The sequence below is a fragment of the Alternaria metachromatica genome, assembly GCF_023757995.1.
Source record: "Alternaria metachromatica strain BMP 0045 chromosome Unknown scaffold_6, whole genome shotgun sequence".
Lineage (NCBI taxonomy): Eukaryota > Fungi > Ascomycota > Dothideomycetes > Pleosporales > Pleosporaceae > Alternaria > Alternaria metachromatica.
This window is the reverse complement of record NW_026055497.1, coordinates 579,314-603,069: the sequence shown is the minus strand read 5'-3', so window position 1 is coordinate 603,069 and position 23,756 is coordinate 579,314. Positions and strand designations below refer to the sequence as shown.

Genomic DNA, 23,756 nt, shown 5'->3' with positions numbered 1-23,756 from the left:
GCAAGAGTGGGTGTCCTTGTCGAGGGTTACATCACACCGCTCGAGCCTACGCGTATGTAGCAAAAGCAATCTGACCCCTCAATCCGTAAACATACCAGATTTGTAATGCACGGATGATCGTCTGTATCGCGTACGACGTGCTCGAGCAATGTTCCTGTCGATCCCACGTCATGTTGCGGCGGAGCACACCAACCATGTAGAGGAATGCTGCATCGCTGTGCAGTTGATTTACTTTTGCGACATTGTCAGTAGGTACACTTTAAGTGTATCAGCTTGCAATGTCATCTAGTCTATTGCGAGTGGAAATGGCCAGGCTTGCTGTGAGAAATCACTTTACCTGACGAGGCTAATCCCGATGATACTCCGCCGTCCCCAGATCCTCTCAGATCGCTCGTAGCTCCACCAGGCTCAAGCATAGACAAACCCTCCCATCCACCAAGCACGCAACCGGCCGAGACATATCCCAAAACACCACGATGAGCGATTCTAAATCCCCCAAACCCGTCTCCGTCCTATTCGTCTGCCTAGGAAACATCTGTGCGCCTTCTCTCCCCCATATCCTCACGTCCACCCTCTAACACCCCACAGGCCGTTCAACAATGGCAGAAGGCGTCTTCCAATCCCTCACCACCAACCCCCCACACCCCCTCATCTCCACAATCGACTCCTGCGGCACCGGCGCCTACCACCTCGGCTCCAGCCCCGACTCCCGCACCATGGCGACCCTCCGCAAAAACGGCATAACCTCCTACCGTCACTCCGCACGCAAATTCTCCCCCAGAAGCGACTTGGAGAAGTTCGACTACATACTCGCCATGGATGATGAGAATCTAGCGGACTTAGAGGCGTTAAGGCAGAGGGAGTTGAAGAAGGCAGATGTGGATGAGGAGAGTTTGGGGAGGGTTATGCTGTTTGGCGAGTTTGGGGGGAAGATGAGGAAAGGGAGGAGAGGAGAGAAGGGCGAGGAGATTGATGATCCGTATTACGGGGGTGATGATGGGTTTAGGATTGCGTATGAGCAGTGTGTTAAATTCAGCAAAGAGTTTTTGGAGAGGCTGGAGAGGGGCGAACTAAGCTGAGGGACTGGGATGTAGGATGAGATAGTTCACGCGATGGCGGGAGAATGGTGTAGGTGTGAAGTGGTTGTGTGTGTTTAGATACCCCATAGACTGGCTGGCCATAGGCTGATTATGCATGTACATTTCGATTACGAACGACTCTGATAAGTCGCGCTACTTCCTCCTGGGTATATTCCTTCGTCGTGTCGTTCGTTACGTTACGAGTTCCGCTTGATCTGCCTTTCTAAATCTAGTAGCTTCTCTACCATCTTTCCGCGCATGAAGTCGGTCAATCCGAGACTGTCTGTGTGTTAGCAACGTGCTCGCATGTTCCGCCTCGGGGGGTATACTCACATTCCTTCCCTCGTCACAACCCGGTACGTCCCGCTGTTCTGCCAGCCTCCATCACCTCCACTGACTTGTCCATTGGAGTCGACCTCTACACTGCCGAAAATGTCCTCCGGCCACGCGATGCGACCATAATCTGGTGGGTTCCTCAAGTCACTGATATGTATCCATCCTCCGTGGCCTGCACCTCCCGCTCCGCCTTGGTGGTTCGCGCCGCCTGCGCCATCATTCGGTTGTGAGAGGTGGAAGCCGCCCGGCGACGCGTAGACGGCGGCTTGGGATTGTACGTAAGGATCTTCGACAGCATGTGTCGCGAACACGGAGGAGAGGATAGGGAGGAATTGCGGGTTCTCGGTGAAGTTCTGCGGCGTTGGAGGGAGCGCGGTGCAGGAGCCTATGGCAAGTTGTGGTGTGGGAGGTTCGGTGGGCAGCAGTGATAGCAATCTTTTGCTCGGATCGAACGGATCTTTATGTACGTACTGAATTGGGTAAGTAGTTGCCTTTCTGACAGCGCGAAGTACATACGATGTGTGGGTTCTCTGCTAATGTCGACGCCTGTCGCGCGCCTCGAAGACGAAGCGTTTGCGCAGACGGACGTATCCGGCGCGATGAGCGCACGAATGTGTTCGCGAGCATCTGATATAGTACGGGACACATGAGGATATGCAATTGTAAGATTTGAGGGTATGTTTACTCTGGTTGCTGGGAATGGGTCTGATATATTCAGATGGTAGATTACTAACAATGACGAGGTTTCGGAAGTCCCGCTTTAGCGGCAGATCGAGCCGCCCATCGACCCTTCCGTCTTAGTTCGTTTCGCTGAAAAGTTACTTCAGCCACAGGCACGTTCAGTACCGCACCTGGGCATATCCGGGATAGCTCAAACAAATTTGCTATGAGTCCTAGATCGTGCAGTACAGTAAGCCCGTGTGGACCCTGGGTGAGTATTGCTGGTTGTCATGTACCCAAGTCTCGACCGCCGGCCATGATCATTCCCCAAACCATTACTAGCGTTACCCCACTAGCCATGCAAAATGTTTGAATGGGCGAATGGGAGTACGGACGCAGTTCGAGCGGGAGCCGAACGGTGTATCGGCTTAAGTAAGTAGGAAGGTGTTTTACCGTGGACTATCTCTTCGCCTTCGGCTCATCATTTCTTCTCGTGCTGCGTCAGTCGTACAACATGGCTTCAGATGCTGGGGAGATAGCTCCTATCGAGAAGAGGGTCGGAGAAACTAGCGATGCGAAGCAGACAGGGCTGCATCGGGATGCCGAAGTCGGTCCTGAGATGATCGATATCGATAGAATCGAAAGAGTCTATTCGTAAGTCACACATTTCTCATCACGAATTATGCTGACAGTCGCCCAGCAAGCTCGATCGCCGGATACTTCCAGCATTCTGGATTCTTTACTTTATATGCTCGGCGATTCGCTCCAATATCGGACTTGCTCAGACTATGAACCTGGCTGAAGGTCACGATCTGGGATCGGTACTCAACATCACACCCAAACAGGTCTCTACTGGTCTGGCGCTGTTCTACGTCTGCTATGTCATCTTCGATCTTCCCTCCAATCTCGTCATGTCAAGGGTTAGCCCGCATGCATGGATGAGTCGCATCGTGACCTGCGTTGGTATCATTGGCATGTGCCTGACGGCTATGAACGCTGCCTGGAATCTTTAGTAAGTCGTGAAGACACATGATTTTGAACGAGACTGACAGCAGCCCAGCCTCCTTCGACTACTCCTTGGTATCGTTATTGCAGGCATGTGGCCGGGTATGTCATACTACCTGACTCTTTTCTATCCTCCGTCTCGTACCGGCAAGCGTATCGGGCGCTACTTCACAGCATCTCAAATGTCCGCGGCGGTTGTGGGTTTGGTCTCGGCTGGCTTCCAGAAGATGGATGGAGTAGGTGGACTAGTTGGTTTTCAGTGGATGTTCCTTCTGTACGGTATCGTCGGCTTCATTGTCGGCATATCGCTACTGTGGTGGCTTCCTGACAGGCCACTACCCCCAGGCGAAGTACGCCAGCGAACTGGATGGATGAAGTGGCTGCCAGAAGGCAGACCAGCCCTGGAAGGTGAAGACGCCCGCATTCACTACGAGGATCTCACCCGCGTATACAGTCGCAAGCTGTGGACGATGAAAGATCTCTGGCACGTCGTCATCGACTGGAGGATATACCCTCTCGTTGTCATGTACTTTGGTGTAGTGGGTGTTGGGAACGGAACACAGGCATACGCGACTGTCATCATCCGCGGCATCAACCCGAGCCTCACAGGTATCCAGCTAAGTTTGCTCTCAGCACCCATCTGGATTGTAAGTGCCCGAAGTCATCTGGGGTAATTGAGGCTGACTATAACAGATGGATCTGATCGCTATTCTAATCGTGACGCCCTTCTCGGACCGTTTCCACCACCATCGACCTGCCTTCTTTAGTGCTGCTGTTGTGATACAGATCGCTGGTCTTCTGATTGCTACCTTCGCCAAAGACTGGTCGCGTTACGGTGGCGTCCTACTGATTGGCTTCGGACTTGGGCCGACAGTGCCGATTTGCATGGCCTGGTCCAACGAAATCTTCCAGCCCCGCCACGGAGAGGTGGGCGTAGCGGCAGCCGCTGCACTCGTCTCTGGACTTGGTAATCTGGGGAGTATCCTCACAACCTATGCACTATATTCTGGGTGGCCCGAAGATGCCAAAGACGGCCCGCACAAGTATCGCAACAGCAACTTCGTTATGATCGCCATCCTATGCGCCAGTATACTCAGCGCAGGAAGCATGGTCGTCTTGTTGAGGGTGTTTGGAAACGGCAAGGGCAAACAGATCAGTAGTGCAAGCTCGACTAGCGAGGGCGAGGCTGCATACGTCGACGGTGCTGCCCGGCGCGAGGTCCAACAGAGGGGACTCGGACGAATGTTCTGCTTCCGATGAGATGATGAACGGGTGGAGTAGAGTCCTGCAGCCGTGATTGGTAATGTGGCATGTATGGAGAAGGTTAGCTGGGGATGGACTTTTGGGAATTGCCCATGGGGCAGCGGCCACGAGGACGTGGAGGGCTCGCGTGGAGGCGGGAGCGAGCTGTGCTTCATGCAAGTCAACATGTGCGGGCTGACTGCTGTAACACACGCGATAGAAGCACTACAGTAGATAACATCTTGGTCCGATTCCGGTGATCCGTTTGCTCGTGTCATTGCGGTTGCCCTTGCAGCCGTGACGGGGTGCGATAGGCGCGGCGGGCTGGTCAACCGCAGGCAGAGCCAAGAGGGGCTTCACGATACCCCAAGCTCCGTCACTTTTTGCGCCTAGTCCGCTTCCCCATAACTCCATCTTTTTCTTCACCTAGCGGAGCCCTGGCCCGCGTACAAATCCTCCCACCCTCCGCCCTCGACCGCAGACGCACTCCGTGTCTCACCAGGCCGCACCCCGCTACATACAGCAGCGCTCCACTGCAGCCGGCCATCTCGCAATCGATAACCCGTGTCACCGGCCTGCACCCTCCCACCGCTCCGTCGCACGCCGCCGCCGCCGCCGCCCGCACGCCCATCGTGTACCAAACTCCTCCCTCGCCTCAGGCCCGTTTGATGGTGGCCCTCGCCGCGTCGTAGCGGGGCAGTGAGCCAAGCGCCGTCGACTCCCAGCACCGAGCCCCAGGCCCCAGAACCACGGCTTGCGCGCCCCGCTGTAAAGCAGCAGACAGCAGTGACGTAAGTAGCTCCTCCCAAGTCTCCCCCGTCACCCGTTGCACGGGCGGAAATGAGCTCTCCCAACAGGCGCGCCCGTCTTCACATGCTTCTGATGCCTCCCGCCCGTTTGGCTCAGCCCTGCATCGGCACACCTGCTCACACTACATGTATAGTCCCCGCCGACGACCACCACCGAATACCCCGGCTAAGGCTTCAGCCAGCGCTCCGACGCACGACACGCCCCACTCGCCCACCGCCGTCGCATTTATACCACGCCCACCATGTCGGCCGCAATCGATAACGAGGACCTCGAGGAGCTCTCCATCTCCATGCCCGCCCAGCGGCGAGGAGCGGGCGCGGCAAGCACCACCAGGGCCAACGACCATGCCGTCGCGCCGCCCACTGCGCTCGGTACAGCCGTGCAGGAGAGCAAGAGCAAGGACTCCAAGGCGAACCAGCGCCTCGGACAGTATACCATTGTCAGGACACTCGGTGAGGGCTCGTTCGGTAAGGTCAAACTGGCCACCCACCAGGTCAGCGGCCAGAAGGTAGCGCTCAAGATCATAAACCGCAAGCGACTCGTTACTCGAGACATGGCAGGCAGGATAGAACGCGAGATCCAATACTTGCAGCTGTTACGGCATCCTCATATCATCAAGCTGTGGGTTATTCGTACGTTTGCGAACTTCATGTACTGATTGTTCATAGCTACACCGTCATAACCACGCCGACGGAAATTATCATGGTCCTCGAGTACGCCGGTGGTGAGCTGTTCGACTACATCGTCAACCACGGGAAGCTGCAGGAAGCCCAGGCCCGCAAGTTCTTCCAGCAGATCGTATGCGCCGTCGAATACTGCCACAGACACAAGATCGTCCACCGAGATCTGAAGCCAGAGAACCTCCTACTCGATGACGACAGCAACGTCAAGATCGCCGACTTCGGACTGAGCAACATCATGACAGACGGCAACTTTCTCAAGACGAGCTGCGGAAGTCCAAACTACGCCGCGCCCGAAGTTATATCCGGAAAGTTGTATGCGGGTCCAGAAGTCGACGTCTGGAGTTGTGGTGTCATCCTCTACGTTCTCCTAGTGGGCCGACTACCCTTCGACGACGAGTATATTCCGACGCTGTTCAAAAAGATCGCTGCTGGGCAGTACAGCACCCCAAGCTATCTATCCCCGGGCGCTACGTCTTTGATCAGGAAGATGTTGATGGTCAACCCCGTACACCGCATCACGATCCCCGAACTACGGCAAGATCCCTGGTTCACCAAAGACCTGCCTCCGTATCTCGAACCACCTGCCCAGGATTTCTTCGACAGTGGGGCGGATCCGAATAAGGCGATCGATCCTAAGGCACTCGCGCCGTCGGCCGATGCTCCTCGTGTACAGGCGCTGCACGAGAATGTCGTGTCGAAGCTCGGCAAGACTATGGGTTACGCAAAGCATGACGTGCAAGATGCATTGGCACGCGATGAGCCTAGTGCGATAAAGGATGCCTACTTGATCGTTCGCGAGAACGAGATGATGCGGAAGAATCGTAAGCCACCCTCTCTGTTAACTTGTACGCGGCTAACAATCGGTTCTAGCCTTGTTGACGGGTCCTGAATGGGATCAAATGTCGCCTCCTACGCACGACAGTCATATGGACCGATTCCGGCCTCAGTCCTTGAACGCTGCTTCTCGACCCCAATTCATACCGCCATCGAACTCGGAACACGAACGGGCACGTCAAGGATCGAACGCCAGCAGCCAACTCGCAAATATAAGAAGTCCTGTGAGCACAGTCGCTATCTTGCCAAGCAGTCTCACAGAATACCACAAAGCCTACATGAAAGGTCACCCGAGACCACTCAGCAGGGTCCAAGACAATGATGGTCTCCCACCAACTCCAGAACAGACTGAAGAACAAAGGCAGATCTCAGCGAGAAGGCTGAAGCCAAACTTCCGCACGATGCCAGAAGCAGGCAGAAACAAGCCCGAGCCTATGACGAGTCTGCCAGCCAAGAAGCCTCGAGCGACCAAGTGGCAGTTCGGTATAAGGTCGAGGAACCAGCCTGCAGAGGCTATGCTTGCTATTTTCAAGGCTCTGAAAGCCATGGGCGCCGATTGGGAAGTACCTAAAATACGCCGAGCAGGTGGCAGGAGCGGATCCCGCAGCCGTAGTACTTCTCAGAACCCTGATGACCGCTCACCGCCGAAATCGCGAAGCCATTCGCAAGATTCGATATCATCGCATTCATCGCACGAAGACCAGGGAGCTAGGGTAAATTCACCACATCGTGAGCCGCTTACCGTACGTAACAAGGACACGAATGAGCAGGAGACGAGAGGTCGACAGAAGAGGCACTACAACCACACCAACGACTGGGGCTACCACGTGCCAGAAGATCCATGGGTCATCAACGCCCGCTTCCGCAAAGAAGGCATGTTCCCACCCGGTGTCGCACATCCGTCTTCCACGCACTCGTCGCGTGTCGATCTCGCCAACGACCCCTCGGGGCTTCGCAGGCGCAGTTCCACCAACGCAAGTGCATCAAGTATCAGTCACGGCATAGAAGGCCTGACTCCATCTGAGCGTGCAAACTCCATCAGCGAAGAACACCCCTACCCCGACGAAGCAGTCTGGATCTACATGTCCATTCAACTGTACAGTATCGACCGCGATTTCTTCGTCGTAGACTTCAAATGCGCCGGCTACGAACGTCTCGTGTCCAACCTCGTCCGCGAAATCAAAGCGACCCCCTCCCTCGACACGTTCGCACTCTCCTCAAGTCACCAGAACCCGCACCAAGATGGATGGGACGACGAGCAAGGTATCTGGCGCAGACTAGGTGAGGGTGAACCGCTACCCGAGGACCTGGCGAATAAGCTTCGCGAGGGAGGAACGGACATCCTACGAGAGCGAACGGAGCTTGTTGGTGCTGGACGGCAGGAGGGAGAGAAGATTGTCACTAGTCCCTTTCCTTTCTTGGACGTCGCTAGTACCCTTATTCTGCAGTTGAGCGGGGAGTAAGTCACCAAGCATGTCATGACACGGATAGAGGTGGCGTTGTTGGAACGACGGGATATGCATAGCACAGGTTCCGTGAACGTATAGACCACGTATAGAGGGCAAATGTACGGATGAGGCTTTGATACCAGTGTAGTATAAGTACACTCAATATATCTTGTTAGATCAACTATGTCTCGAGTGCAGTAACAATAATCATCGTACATCAACTACCATTCATACATTTACAACTACACAACCACCAGGAGCAGGAGAGCTATCGCATCAAAATAAACGCCCATTGTTGTTACTCTCTTTGACGCATATTCCATTTCTCCTTCGGCCAACTCATTTCATGGAGGAGCTTTCCAAACTTCTGCAGTTCCGCACACTCGGAGTGCCCAATACTAAATACATCATTTTGGAACAAAGGGGTGAGAAGAGCGTAGAAGAGGGGGGTGGAGAAAAGGTGTGTATCATGGTTTGATCGAAGGAAGGAAGGGAGGAGGGTGTTTATCGCATGCCGCCGAAGCCACCGCCAGCTGCGCCCATGGCACCTAGTCTCGAAGCGAGCTTGGGGTACTTTTCTTGCACCTAGTAGAGAGAGTTAGTATTTGCTTTGGTGTGAAGTGTGGATCCTGTGGCTTACCTCAAGTTGTGTCCTGGTTGCCTCGGCGTAGCTGAGAGCATTGACGATCTCGCCTTCTGTTCTAGACAGCTCGGCCGCACGCTCAAAGTACTTGAGCGCCTCTGTGACCTTCCCTTGTTGCAGCAGCAGCTGTGCCATGGTTGCGACAGCGATGTCGCATTCGGGGTCGATGATGAGCGCCTTCTCGCACAGCTTCTCGGCGTCGTCGAAGTCGTTCTTCCATTGGAAGAGCGCGAGCGCCTTGTTGATGAGGGGCAGGACGTTCATGCCGAGGGGCTTGCTGGTCTTCTCCATCTCGACAGCGGTATCGAACTTCTCGATGGCTTCCTGGTACTTTTGCTGGTCGAGCAGTAGTTCTCCGTAGTAGTTGTATACGTCGGGGACCTGGGAGAAGTTCTTCATGCAGCGGCGGAATGTGGCCATTGACGAGGCGATGCTGCCCATCTTGTATTGTGTGACACCGAGTTGGATGTGCGAGAAGATGAAGTCCTTGTCGAGGTCGATGGACTTCTGGTAGTCCTTTGCGGCCTCGCCGAACTCGGACTTGATGAAGTGTAGTTGTGCGCGGTGGTAGAAAATGTCGGGGTCGCTGGAGTTCTGTTCGAGGGCGGCGGCGAAGTCGGCTTCGGCAGCTTCCGGGTTGGCGAGCTCGAGGTGCATGCTCGCACGCTTGATGAAGCTCTGTGTTAGTGTGGGCTGGAGCTCGATGCTCTTGTCCATGTCCTTGAGCGCGTCTTCGTTGTCGCCTTTGAGGTAGCTAAAGGTTCCGCGCATGTTATACGCGAAAGCCTCGTGCTCACCAAGGTCTCCGAGCTCGACTGCGCGGTCGAAAGCTGCGGCAGCTTCCGTGTATCCATCGCCGGTCTTGGTGGCCATGGCCTTCAGACCCTTGCGCAACTGGCCCTTTCCGCTCTCCTCATCAAGCTCGGCGTCGTCCTCGAGGCCCTCTGGTGTTGGCTTCGGTCGGAAGCTCTGGAGGTAGTTTGTGACGAAAGTTGGGCTGGGCAGCTTCTTCTCCTTGGAGGCGAGAATGGCCTTGCCCTTGGCATCGGCGACCTTCTTAAGCAGACGCTCGACGCTCTGTGCGCTGCTCTCGTTGCGGAAGCCGTCGATAATGCAGCTCGCAGTGTAGTCGAGGAGGGCCTCGCTGTTGCGCTCGACCTGCTCGTATGCGTTCGCTCGTCGGTTCAGCGCCTTTACGTATTCGTTGTCGAGGTTGATGGCGGCGGTCGTGTCCTCAATGACCTTGTCCCACTCAGACATGGCATTGTAGCAGGCGGCGCGGTTCGAGTAGAAGACGGGGTCTTGCTTGCAGAGGATGGCCTTGCCGTAGAGGTCGATGGCGCGGTTGTAGTCCTTGGACCCGTAGGCCTTGTTGCCTGCAGCCTTGAGTTTTGCGGCATAGTCTTTGCGGTCCTACGGATCGTCAGTCATCGCCCTTGAGGGTGATTTTACAGGACATGTGTCGCACCTCGTCCGAGAGCGAGCCCACGCTGTTCTCGTCAACCTCTGGGAGCTTGTCTTCGGTTGTTTCCGCTACCGATGCCTTCTTCTCTATTTTCTCATCAGTGTACGTCCTTGTCAGAGGGCTGCATCGACCTACCAGACTCTCCAGACTTCTCTGGCGCCGAGTCCTTCTCGGCTCTCTCCTTTGCGCGCTTGCGCTCGCGTTGCCTCTTGCGCTTGGTCGCCGCTGTGTCTGCTGCGCTGTCTCTTGAATCATTGGAGAAGTAGTAGACAGCCCCGCCTGCACCGACAACCAGCGTTATACCCGCAATCGTGTATACGACGCCCTTGTTCTCTGAAGCCCAATTGCTCAACCGATCCCATAGCGAGTTGTTCGTGTCGACGGCAATTCGGACAGGTGGCGGCGAGGGGATTCCCTGTGGTACGGGCGTGTTTACTGGCGCCATCTTTTCCAAATCTGTGGGGGTGATTTAGTTGGATGGGTGGTTGTCGAGCACGCTCTGCTGTGCTGCTCAATGTTGTGGTGTGTTGTCGCAGATTTTGGCTAGGCAAGCTTGGATCAATGGAATTAACGTCAGCGCCCGCGCGGAACGTCATCATGGCCGTGCCGAAGAACCCCGTTGTGGACCCACACCTCACTCTTCCATCTCTTCTCCCTTCAGAGTACTCACAGTCTTGGTTTCTTTGGCTCATGCAAGCACTCTATTTCAGGGAAACACTAAACAATAGTCAGAAGTACATAATATAGAAGTCTTCCCTACCTAGGTATCTTTAGGAGCTGGCTGAATTTCATTTTTTTACTAGAATAGATTGCAGCGCATCTATCCAGTTTCTTCCTTGCATGAGGTACAAGAAATGAGAATGCTCAATCTCGCGCGAAGAGGAAGAACTTCCAGAAGTCGACTTCTTGCTCACCAGTTTCGGTCCGTGAGACCTTGGGCTTCCTGTTCGCGCACGACACAAGACCGGTCTCCAAGTATGTCCTGTCTGTGCTATTGCAGGCTGGTTCACAAGCTACGAAGTGGAGATGAACATTTGGTGCAGAGAACGTTTGGTGCAGACAAGAGGACTGCGACTTGGATATTCAATACCCTCATCACATCAGCTCAGCCAGACTACAATTTCACTACGATATGCAGATAACCGTGTTGCAGGGGAGACGGACTTCACCATTATGAGGAGACCACGGTATGCGAAGACCAGGTGGAAGGTGTTCATCAGTCATGTATGTGCGAGGCTGGTTGGGCTTTCGAAACCTGTTATCACACATGCATCATCATCCACAGGAAGAAGTTTAAGGGGGATCAAGACGCGGAAGCAAATTGCAGATCTCAAAGCGCTCAGGGGTCGCAAGGGCCAAAGCTGACGATATATCACACCCCAAAGTGGTACTGCTGGCGGACAGTTTCACTGATAGAACATATACATTATAACTATCCCAATACATCAGCCCATACACCATAGTCTGGCATAGCTGCGTTGACGGTACATTGGCATCGTGCCAAGTGAGCTCACCTACACATGCCCAAGTGATGTTACTCATCCGTGCAAGCTGTGCTTCAACCCCTACACCACACTCTCTACTATGTCCGAGACGATGGCGACGAAACAAACAGCGGACCACTCCGAGGCCAACTACAACCCGAGTACATTATGCAAGGAGTCTGGGATGATCGCATCTCTAAGCGCACAGGTTGGGGACTGCACTGGTCACGGACGTAAGACATATAAGACAGAGAGTGACCCGATTCTGGTTCCCAATTCCTTCTCAGGTGATCAGACATGCATATTCCTACATTTCTATAGCCTTTCTATCAATCATGAAATGCAGTCGGTCTTGCCTCTATCATAGAATCCGCGGATCGCAGAAGCAAGGGCTCTGGTAACACCTCTAAAACTTCTCACAAGCGGGCCTCATGTCCAGCTCATGTGTCCACAAACAAGGCTTCTGTTGATGCAGCCAAAGATACGTCTCACCAACAGCATCGGCGCTCATCTTCTTGCCCACCTTTTGATCTTCTCCGTCTTCATCTGCAATCGCACCATTACCGATCGTATGTACGACGTGCACGCCCTTCTCGCTCATCTCACGGGCCAGTGTCTGCGCTAATTGACGGACAGAGGCACGTCCAGCACCATATGCAGCGAACTGGGCACTGCATCGAAGCGCGCCGAGCGTGCCAGTGAAGATAAGCGTCTGTTGTCAAGAATTAGTATTGCATGCAACGAGCTAGTTATAACGATTCTGCTTACGCCCTTCTTCTCCCCTCCATCCATCAAGCCCGTCTCACCATGATCCGCAAAGAATCTCTTCAAACTCTCCTGCGCAAATGTGAACGCCCCTCCGACATAGGTCTCCAGGCTATCCTCAAAGTCTTCCCTCGTCTCTTCCAAGAACGGTTTCTTGCTTGAATGCTTGATACTGTATATCGCCAGCTTCAGGTTCAGCCCCCTGAAGCTCTCGTGTGCTTTGATGTCTGCAAATGCCTTCTCTAGAGATGCTTTCGAAGTGTCGCTTGGGAAGGCCTCGAGAACCGCATTTTCGTTGGCGGAGCGGACTGTAGAGATGACGCTTTGGAGATTTTCGGGGCGTCGGGCTAAGAGTGCGACGGCGAGGTTGCCATGGGCGGGTGATGAGAGGATGCGTGCTATTCCTGTTCCCTAGACGTGTTTCATTAGACGCGTGTGTTCGGTGCGGGGCCTGCAAGACGACTTACAGTAGCGGGTCCGGCTCCGATGAGAATTGCGAGACCTGATGGCGGCATTGTGGAGTTTGCTGAAGGTGTTTTTACGGTCTAACTCTTGTTCAGCGTATTGTGCCTATCTGTGTTGCTTTTGTTTTGTGGGTAGATATTTGAAGTTCCATCATTGCATCATACGCGGTAGTGACGTCTACGCTGAAAATCAATAGTTATTTCCGTTATATCCTCGAATGTTGGTAGGTAGAGCGTTGATCAACTTCAGCAGTACCTAGGTATGGTGAATCCAAATATTTACAGGGCCGACTGCGGCTGGATGGTCGGCACAGATATTTGATGCTCGAAGCCAGCCTGGGCAGAATATGACGTCATCTGACATAGAACAAACACCTATCAAGTCTATAGGAATAGCTACGATAGGTGGTGATTGCTTTCAATCGCCTTAGGGAGATCTATGAGTAATCGTACTGAAATGAATAAATGACAGTGAGGCTACATCTTACATGTCTGGATACTAATCTGTCCTTGCTATCTAGTTGTGAGTCCCTGTTCCCTGTCCAAGTCGTATTTGGGAGATTTATCTCGGTCCGTGTGGTTGTCGACAGCAAGACGCACTTCGCGATGCCAACATACTGGTTCTGACTATCGAATGCACACCTAGGTACAGTAGTCGTACGCGTACAGAGGGATTGGTAGGGTCCAGGGCAGTTGGATCCTACACCAGCTTAACCCAAATCTGCCGTACGTCCGGAGTCTTCGTCGTTCCTCACACCCCCTCATTCCTTTTGAAAGATCCATCGCGGTCCAGACCGACGCATACCCACATCAGGTCTTCAGATATTGGACCCAGGTCCACATTCACAGTGCCGGGTGTGTACTTCTGCATGCTGCAAAGCCGACATGAAGCCGAGATGGGCTCAGATCTCCCGAGGCAACGAATGTGATATCCAAAGAGAAGTATAATATCCGAATCCATGTTGGGAGTGGCTCAGGCTCGCACTCCCTAGCAGCTTGCGTGATAGATCGTTCAGAAAGTATAAACATGGTCTACTGTTTCAGCTGATGAGATACAAGCGATAACGTACCCTGTCCTGTCCTGCCAGACACTAACTCTTCATTGGAAAGACCGAACACTGACAAGAATTCATGCGGATAGTCTTTTTTGGGTACTGCACTCATAGAAATTGGTGCGCAGGTGCGGAGAAAGACATCTGGTGAGTGTCGTGTGTCGTGTCGTAGAGAAGAGACAGCCGAACCAGGCGTTCCCATTTCTGAGACTGGAAATGCTCGCGCGTTGGGGCCATCCTGATAATATTTATGGGCGTGCGCCGGAGCTAGTGCTTGTAGCGCTTGTGACGTGCATGAAAAGGCCATGTGCTCTCATCCCTGCAGACGCAAATGATTTCGACCCCCTTTGAAGCTCATTGGCCACTAACGACGAGCTAGCAGCGAAAGTGAGCAAGGGCGCGGTCGCTACACCTGTAAGGAAACCTAACATCCTACCTAACTACTCCTCATGGATCGTCGATAGCTCTTTCACATAGGGGCGCAGCCATGAAGCATCACGAAAATTGCAAAAGTCTCGATCCGGCATCCCTGTCCCCACCTCGTGTTTCACTCCAGCTTTCGCTCACCGATCAGGCCCCATGGACGAGACCTCCCCATTGGAACACCATGTCGTCACTGTCGCCATCTGCGCTCTTCTCCATGCCCATACAGCCTCAAGCGAGCAAGCCCTGCCGTACTGACCCGCAAGCTCATCGACGTGCCTTCGGGATCTCATCCGCTGGGCGCGGCACGATCTCCCGGAGCGATGAGTACCAACGATTCAATTATATAGTCGCAGTCGCGGCTTCTCATCAATAGATGTTGGTGAATGCTCTAGATTCTGGAGCATGGATAAGCTCGGGGGAGATGGGAGCTATCACGCATTCGAAGAGCTCAGCATTCGAGCCCGCTACATTGAACGCCACAAATACTGGCGATCGTACCAAATCCTGCACGGAAAGTATCCCTTCGAAAGAGAAACTCGGTTTTCATGCGCAATATCGAGGCGCTTTGAAAGTGGCCATGGTTTGCTGTCACGCGCTGACCACCAGTGCTCACAGCCGGCCCATACGAATTACCGAGAGATATATGCTCAGGGCTGGGCGACCTTGTCCGGCCCATGCGCCACATTCCAAGCACGGAACATGCCTCTACTTCACCGACTACACGCTAGTGAGGATGGGCGGAACTCCCTCTTCAGCCTGTGCCGCAATTTAGTAGTACACCATCTAAGCTCACGTGTATTGCAACAATTTCGAAAGCCGTCCATTACACAGTCTACCATAGAAGGTCAGTTCTGGCGTCAAGTATACTCAGCTTAGCTGACACTGCGAACAGGCACGCATCAACCCAGCGATCCTTCTTTACACCGCAAATATAGCATTTGGAGGTTTAGGTGCTCACGGAAAGTATCGCCACGTCTGGATCGCTATCAATGCCCCGACGACGTTTACGCTCCCCTGTCCGTCCGTCGCACGAAAGCCACCTGCGAACGCAGCACTGGCAGGGTGAAAATTCCTTGAGGAATACACGCAGGCCCGATACAGAGATTGATCCGACCCCACACGACCCACGTGTGTGATTACAGGGCCCCGTGTCTGTAAAACGGTATCATGCCTCTTGCCGACTTCCCATGAGCTGTCATAGCCGAGCCGCTCGATTTTTGACATGATGCAAGCGATCAAGTCTGGGACGCGCCGCAAGGCTGAGTACAAACGATCGTATTGTATTCAGAAGCGAGCTAGGCGCTACAGATTGCGTAGTCCCCCTAACATATGATGGGCCGACTAGCTGCATATTCATGCAATATGTACGCCCGTTATGAAGGCCTCTGTGGATCTAGCTGATCACTCATACAACATTCGGCACTAAACCGATGTGCAGTCACAATATCTTCACCAAGGCACGCCATGAGGCTACAGTAGAGACGCCGACCTAGTCATGCACAGTGCAGTACGCTGTTCTCCAAGCGCTCTAGCTCTTCACTACCTGCGTGTGACAAGCGAACGGCCCGGCAGCGGATGTGTCATATTCGTAACAGGCAAAGTCAAGTCGTCCTTAGCGGTGAGCTAGATCTCGATGCGGGAGCCATCTAATGAACCTAAGAATTCCCGGGAATCGAAGACATGGTGAGTGAGTGAGAGCGATGGATGCCTTGGCTATCAGCGGATAGCCGCACCATACGCTCAATCAAAGGTGGACAGATCATAGCGCGATTACCGGCAGTGTTTGCTATACGTACACGGTGTAGGTAACATCCCTCGGGATTCGACTACTGCAACCCCGGGCCCAACGGATGCGACACTAGGATGTGTTGGCATGGGAGGGGTGGAAACACTGTATATGCTGGCTACGCCAATAGCAAGAAGCCACCCTCGTAAGCTGAAAGCTCGGCAGCGCATCTTTACCTATTGAGCCAATAGAGCGCATATGTCGGCAGACCCTGACATGCTTGAAAGCTGCGCAGCTCAACGTGGTCGCAGATGGGCGGTTCCGAGGCGTCTCGCATTGGAGCTGCACCGAGGCCTCGACCGCTGCTGCCCATATTGCAAGCATTACGCTGGCATGACATCCTGTTGCAGAGGATTCCGGTGAGCCACAGGCGCTGTCGTGAGTGGTAGTGGTTGTGTTGGATTGTAGGCTGTGCCTTAAGCACGGTGAAGGACGAAGGCTCAATAATAAGGTACATGGATCCTTGTCATCACCATCGCAAATCGCGGATTAGGTCTCAGATCAGAAATTAGTATGCTTGATCACATGCTTGCATCGCACGAGTGGAAGATGAAGATAAGATCTGATGAAGATATGAGGCCTGTCCGTTTCAACTCACCTGCATATGCAGGAGCTGGGCGGATAGTGACTACTTGGAATCCCTGACAATTATAGGTTCGACCGCATAGGGCTGATGGGAATAGGGAAAGTCCTTGCTCTCCATCGGGCGGACTGCTTGAAAGGATTGCATCCACATGTCGAAGGTTCGATGTGCGGCACGAACATCTGTCAATATCAGAGCCACGTTCCGAGGATCTGCGCATCGCATCGCCTCGCTTTCTGCCACCGGCATGCCGCCTACGCGAACTTTGAGTACGATCATTACGGTGGATTGTGTGGCAACCATGGGCCCACATGATACTCCCGAAGAACGTCCTACCAGTAAGCAACTCTCCTCAGCACAGTGGATAAGTTGGTGGAGGGCAGGAGACCCAATTTCGCCCGTGTGGCGAAGCTTCGATGCGTTCCGCTGCCTCCCCCCGTGAGCGTTAGACCCGAGTCGCAGGGTGGTTCAGTGAGGATTTGCCCACTGTCATGGCGGCTGACTGACAGGCATTAGCGTAGAGGGCATCAGGTGACGAATCACGATAAGACGGGGAGGAGACACATAGGTACATGGTCACCCACCCACTCGAACCGTCCATGCTAGCGGGAATGGTTTTCGGCCCTGTTCCAATGTTCCGGCGAGCTAAAGTCGAATGTCAGTCTCTCGTTAGCAAGTGCGGCTCCGTCAGCTCTAAATTCACACACCGTGACAACGGCGGCGTGCGATTACGCGATAAACGTCTTCAAGAGATTCCCATTGATCGAGAATGAGGTATAAGAACGCCCACCTCAGGCTCACTCCTGAATCGCATCACTACAACTGCCATTACATTTACATTTACAACGCCACATACATCGAATCAATACGAAATATAACTAGTTCATTTTGAGCCTGACCACTGAGCGGAATACACTGCAATCGACGTATCGAACATGACTTCTCCGGTACTCAGCGCGAGGTCCTCGTTTGACAGTCTCCACAGCAGCTCCTCGTCCAATTTCAGTTCTCCTGATCAACTTCCACCGGCAGTAACGGGGCCCATGGTATGGCAAGGTGATGGACTCCAACCAGCTGAGTACGTAGTCAAACTTACCGACTGCGATATTCGGAATGTGAGGGCGGCCATCATCAAGTTCAAGCGTGAGTGCAAAACCAAATTACTCAGTTCTTCTTCTACGAGCCGATGCTGATTCACACCTTTAGTCACTGGTCTTCCGCGGACAAAGATAGATCAGAAAACCTTTGATCTCGGCAGCCCCAAATTGGCTAGTAAGCTCTCATCAATCAGCAAAGAGCTTCACCACGGCACCAACGTGGTCGTACTCCGGGGTCTTGATAGTGCTTACCTCAATGACGAAGAGGCCGTAATTGCTTTTGCGGGCATATGCTCCTACGTCTGCCCAGAAAGAGCAACAGACGCCTATGCGAATCAAACGCTGAGTCACGTTCTCGACGCCACCAGGAAGAGAGTTCCAGACGACTGCAAAAACCTCGGTCTCGCTGGGTCCAAAATCACTGCAGCGATGGATTTCCACAGTGATCGCTTCTCCGGCGACGTTATTGCTCTGTACGTGCGCAACGACGGCGGACCAGACGCTGGTGGCGAGCAGTTCGTTGCGAGCTTTCCAAGAATCTATAACGAGCTTCTTGAAAAGGACCCAGAAGTGCTCGAGACGATGGCCGAGCCAAACTGGCCCTTCGAGCTAAAGCAAAAGTAAGCACGGCTTTTGTCGTATCTGATGTCTCGAAGTTTTGCTAATTAACTTCAGGGATGGGGCGCCTTACCTAGAATTAGGACCTACCCTCTTCTTCTCCAAGGGAAAACCCATGTGCCAGCTAGTCAAGGCCCCACTACTTGGTACTGATAGCATCCCGCGTGACCCTAGCATGCCCAGGGTCACTCGGAAGCAGCTGCACGCAATGCACGCCGTTGAAGAGCTAGCCAAGCGCTTCTGCACGAAGGTTGACCGGGAACAAGGCGACATCCAGTTTCTCCATAACCTGACCGTCATGCACGCCCGTGCAGCATACCGCGGTGTTGATGGCAAAGCTAGTACCCGGCACCTATTGCGCCTGTTCCTCCGCGACTCCACAAATGCTTGGGAGAAGCCGGCTAGCTGCCGCAACAACTTTGACGACCCGTTCACTCCCGGCAGACCTCAGAGTCTCCCTGTTTTTGACACCGACCCATGGCGCAACATCAGCGGACGCGAGAGCCACGGCTAGCTACTTCCGTATCTACTAGACTTTACGGAGTAAAGTTCTCCCAGGCGCAGATGGTGGCAGAAATGACTTGAGCAAATTTGGCATGCGTTTCGCAATGATGACAGAGAATGACGGCGCTTTCCTGTGTTCATACTTTTTTATTGGCCTGATTTAGTATTCCCCTGTTGACTAGACTGACGGTAGACGTACTCAAATATTCATCACATTTGCCTCCCATTTCTCTCCACAAAACCGCGACCCGCGAAACAGGCTAGAAAATGACTCGCGAATGCCATTCAAAATGACTGGGTATCAAAAAACAGAGGGGAACAACATGACACGGAGCAAACGCGAACGTTACGCTCCAGCTTCCTTGAAAAGCTTTACGATCCATTGACTAGAGGTGGACCAGTGCGTTGCGGCAAACCCGGTAAGCGGCGGCTGGAAGCGATCTACGCTGGTTAACAAATGACTTGCAGTAGCGGATCTACGGTACCAACTTACCGGGCTTATTTCGGTCAAATAGATTGGCAATGGCTGTGACATATGCGAATCCTTCTGCATCAATATGACCTCGCTCCCGGAGCTCGTCCGGGTTGTCGCGTGCTAATTTGAACGGGGAGTAGCCCCGAAGAATGCAGCGCCAATGGTACAGCAGCACTGGAAAAGCGAATTCCCACTTCTTGATCTGAGTGGTCACCACGTTGCTGACCTGGTTCTCGAGCAACTAGCAGAGTTAGAGCGGTCAGAATCTGTAAAGGAAAAATGAGATAGTGACGTCCACTTACTGTGCCGTTCTTTGACTTGATGTAGTCTTGCGCACCGTGATGGATGTACTCGAGATTCCAGAAGATGACATAGAATGCCAGAAAGAGCTCATACCAAGGCTTGATCCTGGGTCTGAAAATCAGCGCCACTAGTTCCTTGACGAAAAGCTTTTCCAGTTTGCGAAGGTATTTCACAGCCGCGACATCCATTTGGTGGGTTATGGCGCCAGGGAGTGGGCGGTCGCATGAGTTGCGGTCGTAGGCTTCGTAGTCGCTACGGCCGAGTCGGCGATAATCGTACTCGCGAATGCCAGGTATGTTCTCCGAGAAGACGGAGCCATATCCTTGGGATACGACGGAAAGACATTGGAGTCGCATTGCGAGATCGAGGACTTTGCTTCCGTTTACCCTTCGCATGCGTACCACCTCCTGGTAAGTATGATAGGCGACTTCGTCCTGCCGAATGCGAGCAAATATCCACTCCTCGATCGCTGGCTGAAGGCTGGAGAAGTAACGTTCGTAGGCCTGAACGAGATTCGCAGTATCGTATATGGCGTAGGCCGGTTGTTCGACAGACGGAACCTGTCCATCCCGGTTGGACCAGACGGACGTCGCGACATCAAGCGGGCCGCGCGTTGGGCTATAAGGCCGGAAGGCGATACGCATAGGCTGTGCGTTCGGTATAGGACCGTAGCCAGGGAGGTTCCAGATGATTTCCATCTCGTAGAGTTGACTGTTGTGTATCCAGTCGTAACCAAGGAACTCGGCTTCCTCTTGGTGCTCGCGGCCATTGCCTGTCTAGTTGTGAGAAGCAAACAAGCAGCAGATGTTGCAATGACTTACAACGACGTATAAGACTAGTGTCTTCGAGATGCTCCCTGTAACAGGGCTCGCGAAAGGATCGGGCGTGGCCTGTGATCTTCTCACACTTTTCACACGGATCTCCTTCGTCACACTACATTCGTTAGTCTTGCACTGCGTCATGTTGGACATGCATACCCCTGATTTGTAGAATCTACAACGAACGCATATACGCTTGGTCTTGCGCATGGTGTGGGTCTTCTCCCTCTGTCTTTCCTGGAGAGGGCCCTTCCGCTTGGACACCTTCAGCTTCTCCTGGCGCTCAACGAAAGACGAAGGAACCTTGGCTGCTTTCTTCTTTGGCGGTGGTCTATGCTGAGCCAACAAATGGGTGGTTGTCTGATCGACTGGGACCGGCTGCCGTGCGTAAAGTTCATGATCAGGTGGTGCTTCAGCGACGGCCCATTCCCGCGACATGGTCTGAGGAGGCTCGTAAACAGTAGGCGCATTGGAAGTTTCGACGGGGTTCATGGGCCAAGGGATAGTAGATGTGCTATGGTGCCTCGTATCTGGAGCTCGGGTGGTAACAGCGTCGCCAACATGACCAGAGTACTGCTGATGCGCTTCCCACCCGACATCATGCTGCAATGGTACCTGTGGCGCGTGGTTCGTGTGCAGCAGAACAGTCTGCGGCTGTGAATGCGAGAGTCGTGGGACTGGAGGTAGCTTCTGAGCATGATTCGAGTACGGTGGGTCTACCGTATTGGCGGGGGACTCCTGGATGATTTAGTCGCGAACCTAGTGCAGGGCACAACATTGCTTGTGTGCACTTACTGACGAAACGCGCAGCTCGTTAAAGCGCTCTGTACTGCGAAAGACGTGATCCTGCGAAGCCAAGGGTAATGCGTGCCCCAGATCCAGCGCCGGCTGGTGCTGGTACTGGTGTTGGTGCTGATAGTGGCGCGGGATTGTGGGAATTTGGTGCGGCACGGACGCGCTCCCCTCAGCATCACAATAGGGGACGGTCGAGCGCGTCGTGTAGTTCTGCTCAGGTCCAGCGTGCTGCCACTCCAGAGGTGCCTGTCTGACGTAACCAGACCAAGCCGTTGGAGCAGACTGCGGATGCGTACCAGCGGAGTCTACTCCGACTGCCGGGTACTGTAAGAATTGCGCCGTTGACGGGCCGGCAGCGTACGAGTCGTGGCTGGGAGCATGATGCTGCTGCCATGCGCCCAAGCCATACAAAGGGTCGTGGTTGCTTGTGGGGAAGTCCTGGTAGTGCGAGGGAGTTTGGGCGGCATTCCTGTACTGCGAACTGGTGGTAGACATGGAGGGCTGCGGCTGACTGCGTACAACTTCAGAGGACGTGTCGCGAGGGTGCGTGTCGCTCATTCGCTTAGAAGTAATGGGCAAGATCCGTGTAGCAGGGAACGATGGCGGCCTGGGCCGTAAAGCAAAGCCGGTACGGTAGATCGTTGCTTTTCGAGTTCGATGGTAGGAAGGCTCGAGGAGGCACCAAAGGCAGGTCGAGAACCACACTGGTTCATTGTGTCGGTGCCATGCATGTCTTAGCTTCCGTTAGGGCTGCATCTCCCCGCGAACCTGCCTCGCGTACCAGACGGACACACAACCTTCATCTTACTTCTGCATCTGCGCCGTCTCTTTGTTTACCGCTATCGGTCGCTGCAATTGATTTCGTCTTCTTCGCTGTAGTACCGACTAAGTTTGCCACCTGTAAGTCGTATCGATGTCCTCCATGAAGGAAATTCGCTTACAAGGCAGGCGGCCTACCTTTCGACAACGGGATCTTATCCCGTCCAATGCCAGCGCTGTATTCCAAGCAACATACAAATGCGGGTATGATGTCTCAACTCGCTTTATGCACAACTATGCGTAATGGCAGTGCGTGCTTATCGTAGACAAAGAGATGTTGGTAGCATGTCTCTCCTGAATGCATGCGTACTCTGTTGCGAGATTGCATTGCTTTAAATGACCTGCATATTGAACTTCGATATGTTTCCCCAGAACGAAGTTCGTATTTGCAGTGCTAGTAGCCGAGCAAAGTCATGCTTTTTCCATCTGTAGAAGGCGTACGCCTAGCTACTCTAGATGACCTGGACCGAATCTCGCTTGTTGGGGCTGCTGCGTTCTTTTCTTCGCCTTCTTTTCAGTTTCAACGCGTCAATTACCAGACATTTCCATCTGACACTATATCTTCCTACTTTGTTCAGTACGAGAAAGCCTTAAGAGATCCTGCATGCGTGGTGCTCGTTGCAGAAGATAATATTCAAGAAGATGAGTCTGAACACGTGTACGAAGCGTTGCGAGAGTCCTTCAAGTCGGTCCTTCCGACACGGAGAAGTATCGTAGGAGTTTGCAGTATTCAGCTCAAATCAGAATCAGCATATGTCCATCATTTCCAACCCAAAGACGTGCTTGCTGGCGTTGCTGAGCGACTGAATGTCCCTGACCTCGAAAGAGATCAAAGTACTGAAGCCGTGGAGATCTATAACGCAGTCACGCGTCCAGCAAAACTGCAGTATGCATAACTGACGTATCTAGACGCAGATTGCTGACAGCGGAGAATAGGCATCTAGAGGGCAAAATGCGCCTCTGTACTTTAGCAGTGGCACCCTGTTATTGGCGGCGAGGCCATGCAGGAAGACTCGTGAGCTATTGCACTCAGCTAGCAGATCTCGACGATGCGTTGTTGGTAGGTCTGACTGGCTCAGAGAAAGCATCTCGGCTAATATTGTCCAGGGAGTATCCGCTACGCCTTGTGGTGCCACGGTTGTTTCGAAAGCCGGGTTCCAGGAACGAGACTATGTTCGTTACACGCCCATGACGACGGCGCAATCAGGCACTATGCATACGGCTGGCTTCGAGCTTTGGTAAGACCAACAGACCGAAAGTGCGTGCAGCAGAAGCGCTGACCTCAAGTTTGTACTGCAGGATCGGGGTGCGCTTGCCCGGCGGTAGAGTTGATTCCGTCAACATCGCGACATGCTCGGAGAGTCCGACTACCTCGCAGTCAGCAACATCATCGGTGTGAGATCTTGGCAATCTGCAGCCACGTTGGGCACTGGGGCCGGGGCGTAATGTGTGGTGAGGTCGACACTAGACTCATCGGTGCGGATTATCTCGTCGGGCCTGCACTTTCCGGTCAGGCAGGCGCGAGTAAGCTTAGTAGGAGTAGACGCGCGATCGCATGGAGA

General features: G+C 53.5%; 8 protein-coding genes across 8 annotated transcripts; 4 read left to right on the top strand and 4 right to left on the bottom strand.

Annotated features, from left to right (window-relative positions):
- Positions 1-476: 476 nt before the first annotated feature.
- J4E83_003765 (uncharacterized protein) lies at positions 477-1,079 on the top strand (the record flags this gene model as incomplete). The annotated part of the gene is made up of 2 exons (XM_049330698.1): positions 477-537; positions 589-1,079. The coding sequence occupies 2 exons, from the start codon at positions 477-479 to the stop codon at positions 1,077-1,079; spliced, it is 552 nt and encodes a 183-aa protein (XP_049190115.1).
- A 197-nt stretch (positions 1,080-1,276) lies between these two features.
- On the bottom strand, positions 1,277-2,042 carry J4E83_003764 (uncharacterized protein; the record flags this gene model as incomplete). The annotated part of the gene is made up of 3 exons (XM_049330697.1): positions 1,277-1,358; positions 1,413-1,885; positions 1,932-2,042. The coding sequence occupies 3 exons, from the start codon at positions 2,040-2,042 to the stop codon at positions 1,277-1,279; spliced, it is 666 nt and encodes a 221-aa protein (XP_049190114.1).
- A 547-nt stretch (positions 2,043-2,589) lies between these two features.
- J4E83_003763 (uncharacterized protein) lies at positions 2,590-4,340 on the top strand (the record flags this gene model as incomplete). The annotated part of the gene is made up of 4 exons (XM_049330696.1): positions 2,590-2,729; positions 2,776-3,087; positions 3,136-3,727; positions 3,774-4,340. The coding sequence occupies 4 exons, from the start codon at positions 2,590-2,592 to the stop codon at positions 4,338-4,340; spliced, it is 1,611 nt and encodes a 536-aa protein (XP_049190113.1).
- A 1,033-nt stretch (positions 4,341-5,373) lies between these two features.
- J4E83_003762 (uncharacterized protein) lies at positions 5,374-8,112 on the top strand (the record flags this gene model as incomplete). Its single annotated transcript, XM_049330695.1, has 3 exons — positions 5,374-5,753; positions 5,801-6,636; positions 6,686-8,112. The coding sequence occupies 3 exons, from the start codon at positions 5,374-5,376 to the stop codon at positions 8,110-8,112; spliced, it is 2,643 nt and encodes an 880-aa protein (XP_049190112.1).
- A 489-nt stretch (positions 8,113-8,601) lies between these two features.
- On the bottom strand, positions 8,602-10,650 carry TOM70 (TOM (translocase of outer membrane) complex component; the record flags this gene model as incomplete). Its single annotated transcript, XM_049330694.1, has 4 exons — positions 8,602-8,682; positions 8,738-10,153; positions 10,209-10,291; positions 10,341-10,650. The coding sequence occupies 4 exons, from the start codon at positions 10,648-10,650 to the stop codon at positions 8,602-8,604; spliced, it is 1,890 nt and encodes a 629-aa protein (XP_049190111.1).
- Positions 10,651-12,095: 1,445 nt separating this feature from the next.
- J4E83_003760 (uncharacterized protein) lies at positions 12,096-12,969 on the bottom strand (the record flags this gene model as incomplete). Its single annotated transcript, XM_049330693.1, has 3 exons — positions 12,096-12,401; positions 12,458-12,865; positions 12,922-12,969. 3 exons carry the CDS (start codon positions 12,967-12,969, stop codon positions 12,096-12,098), a joined length of 762 nt encoding a protein of 253 aa, XP_049190110.1.
- A 4,731-nt stretch (positions 12,970-17,700) lies between these two features.
- J4E83_003759 (uncharacterized protein) lies at positions 17,701-18,994 on the top strand (the record flags this gene model as incomplete). The annotated part of the gene is made up of 3 exons (XM_049330692.1): positions 17,701-17,908; positions 17,972-18,482; positions 18,538-18,994. 3 exons carry the CDS (start codon positions 17,701-17,703, stop codon positions 18,992-18,994), a joined length of 1,176 nt encoding a protein of 391 aa, XP_049190109.1.
- A 336-nt stretch (positions 18,995-19,330) lies between these two features.
- J4E83_003758 (uncharacterized protein) lies at positions 19,331-21,870 on the bottom strand (the record flags this gene model as incomplete). The annotated part of the gene is made up of 8 exons (XM_049330691.1): positions 19,331-19,425; positions 19,478-19,700; positions 19,762-20,534; positions 20,584-20,695; positions 20,740-21,315; positions 21,376-21,409; positions 21,672-21,689; positions 21,737-21,870. 8 exons carry the CDS (start codon positions 21,868-21,870, stop codon positions 19,331-19,333), a joined length of 1,965 nt encoding a protein of 654 aa, XP_049190108.1.
- Between the last annotated feature and the right edge of the window lie 1,886 nt (positions 21,871-23,756).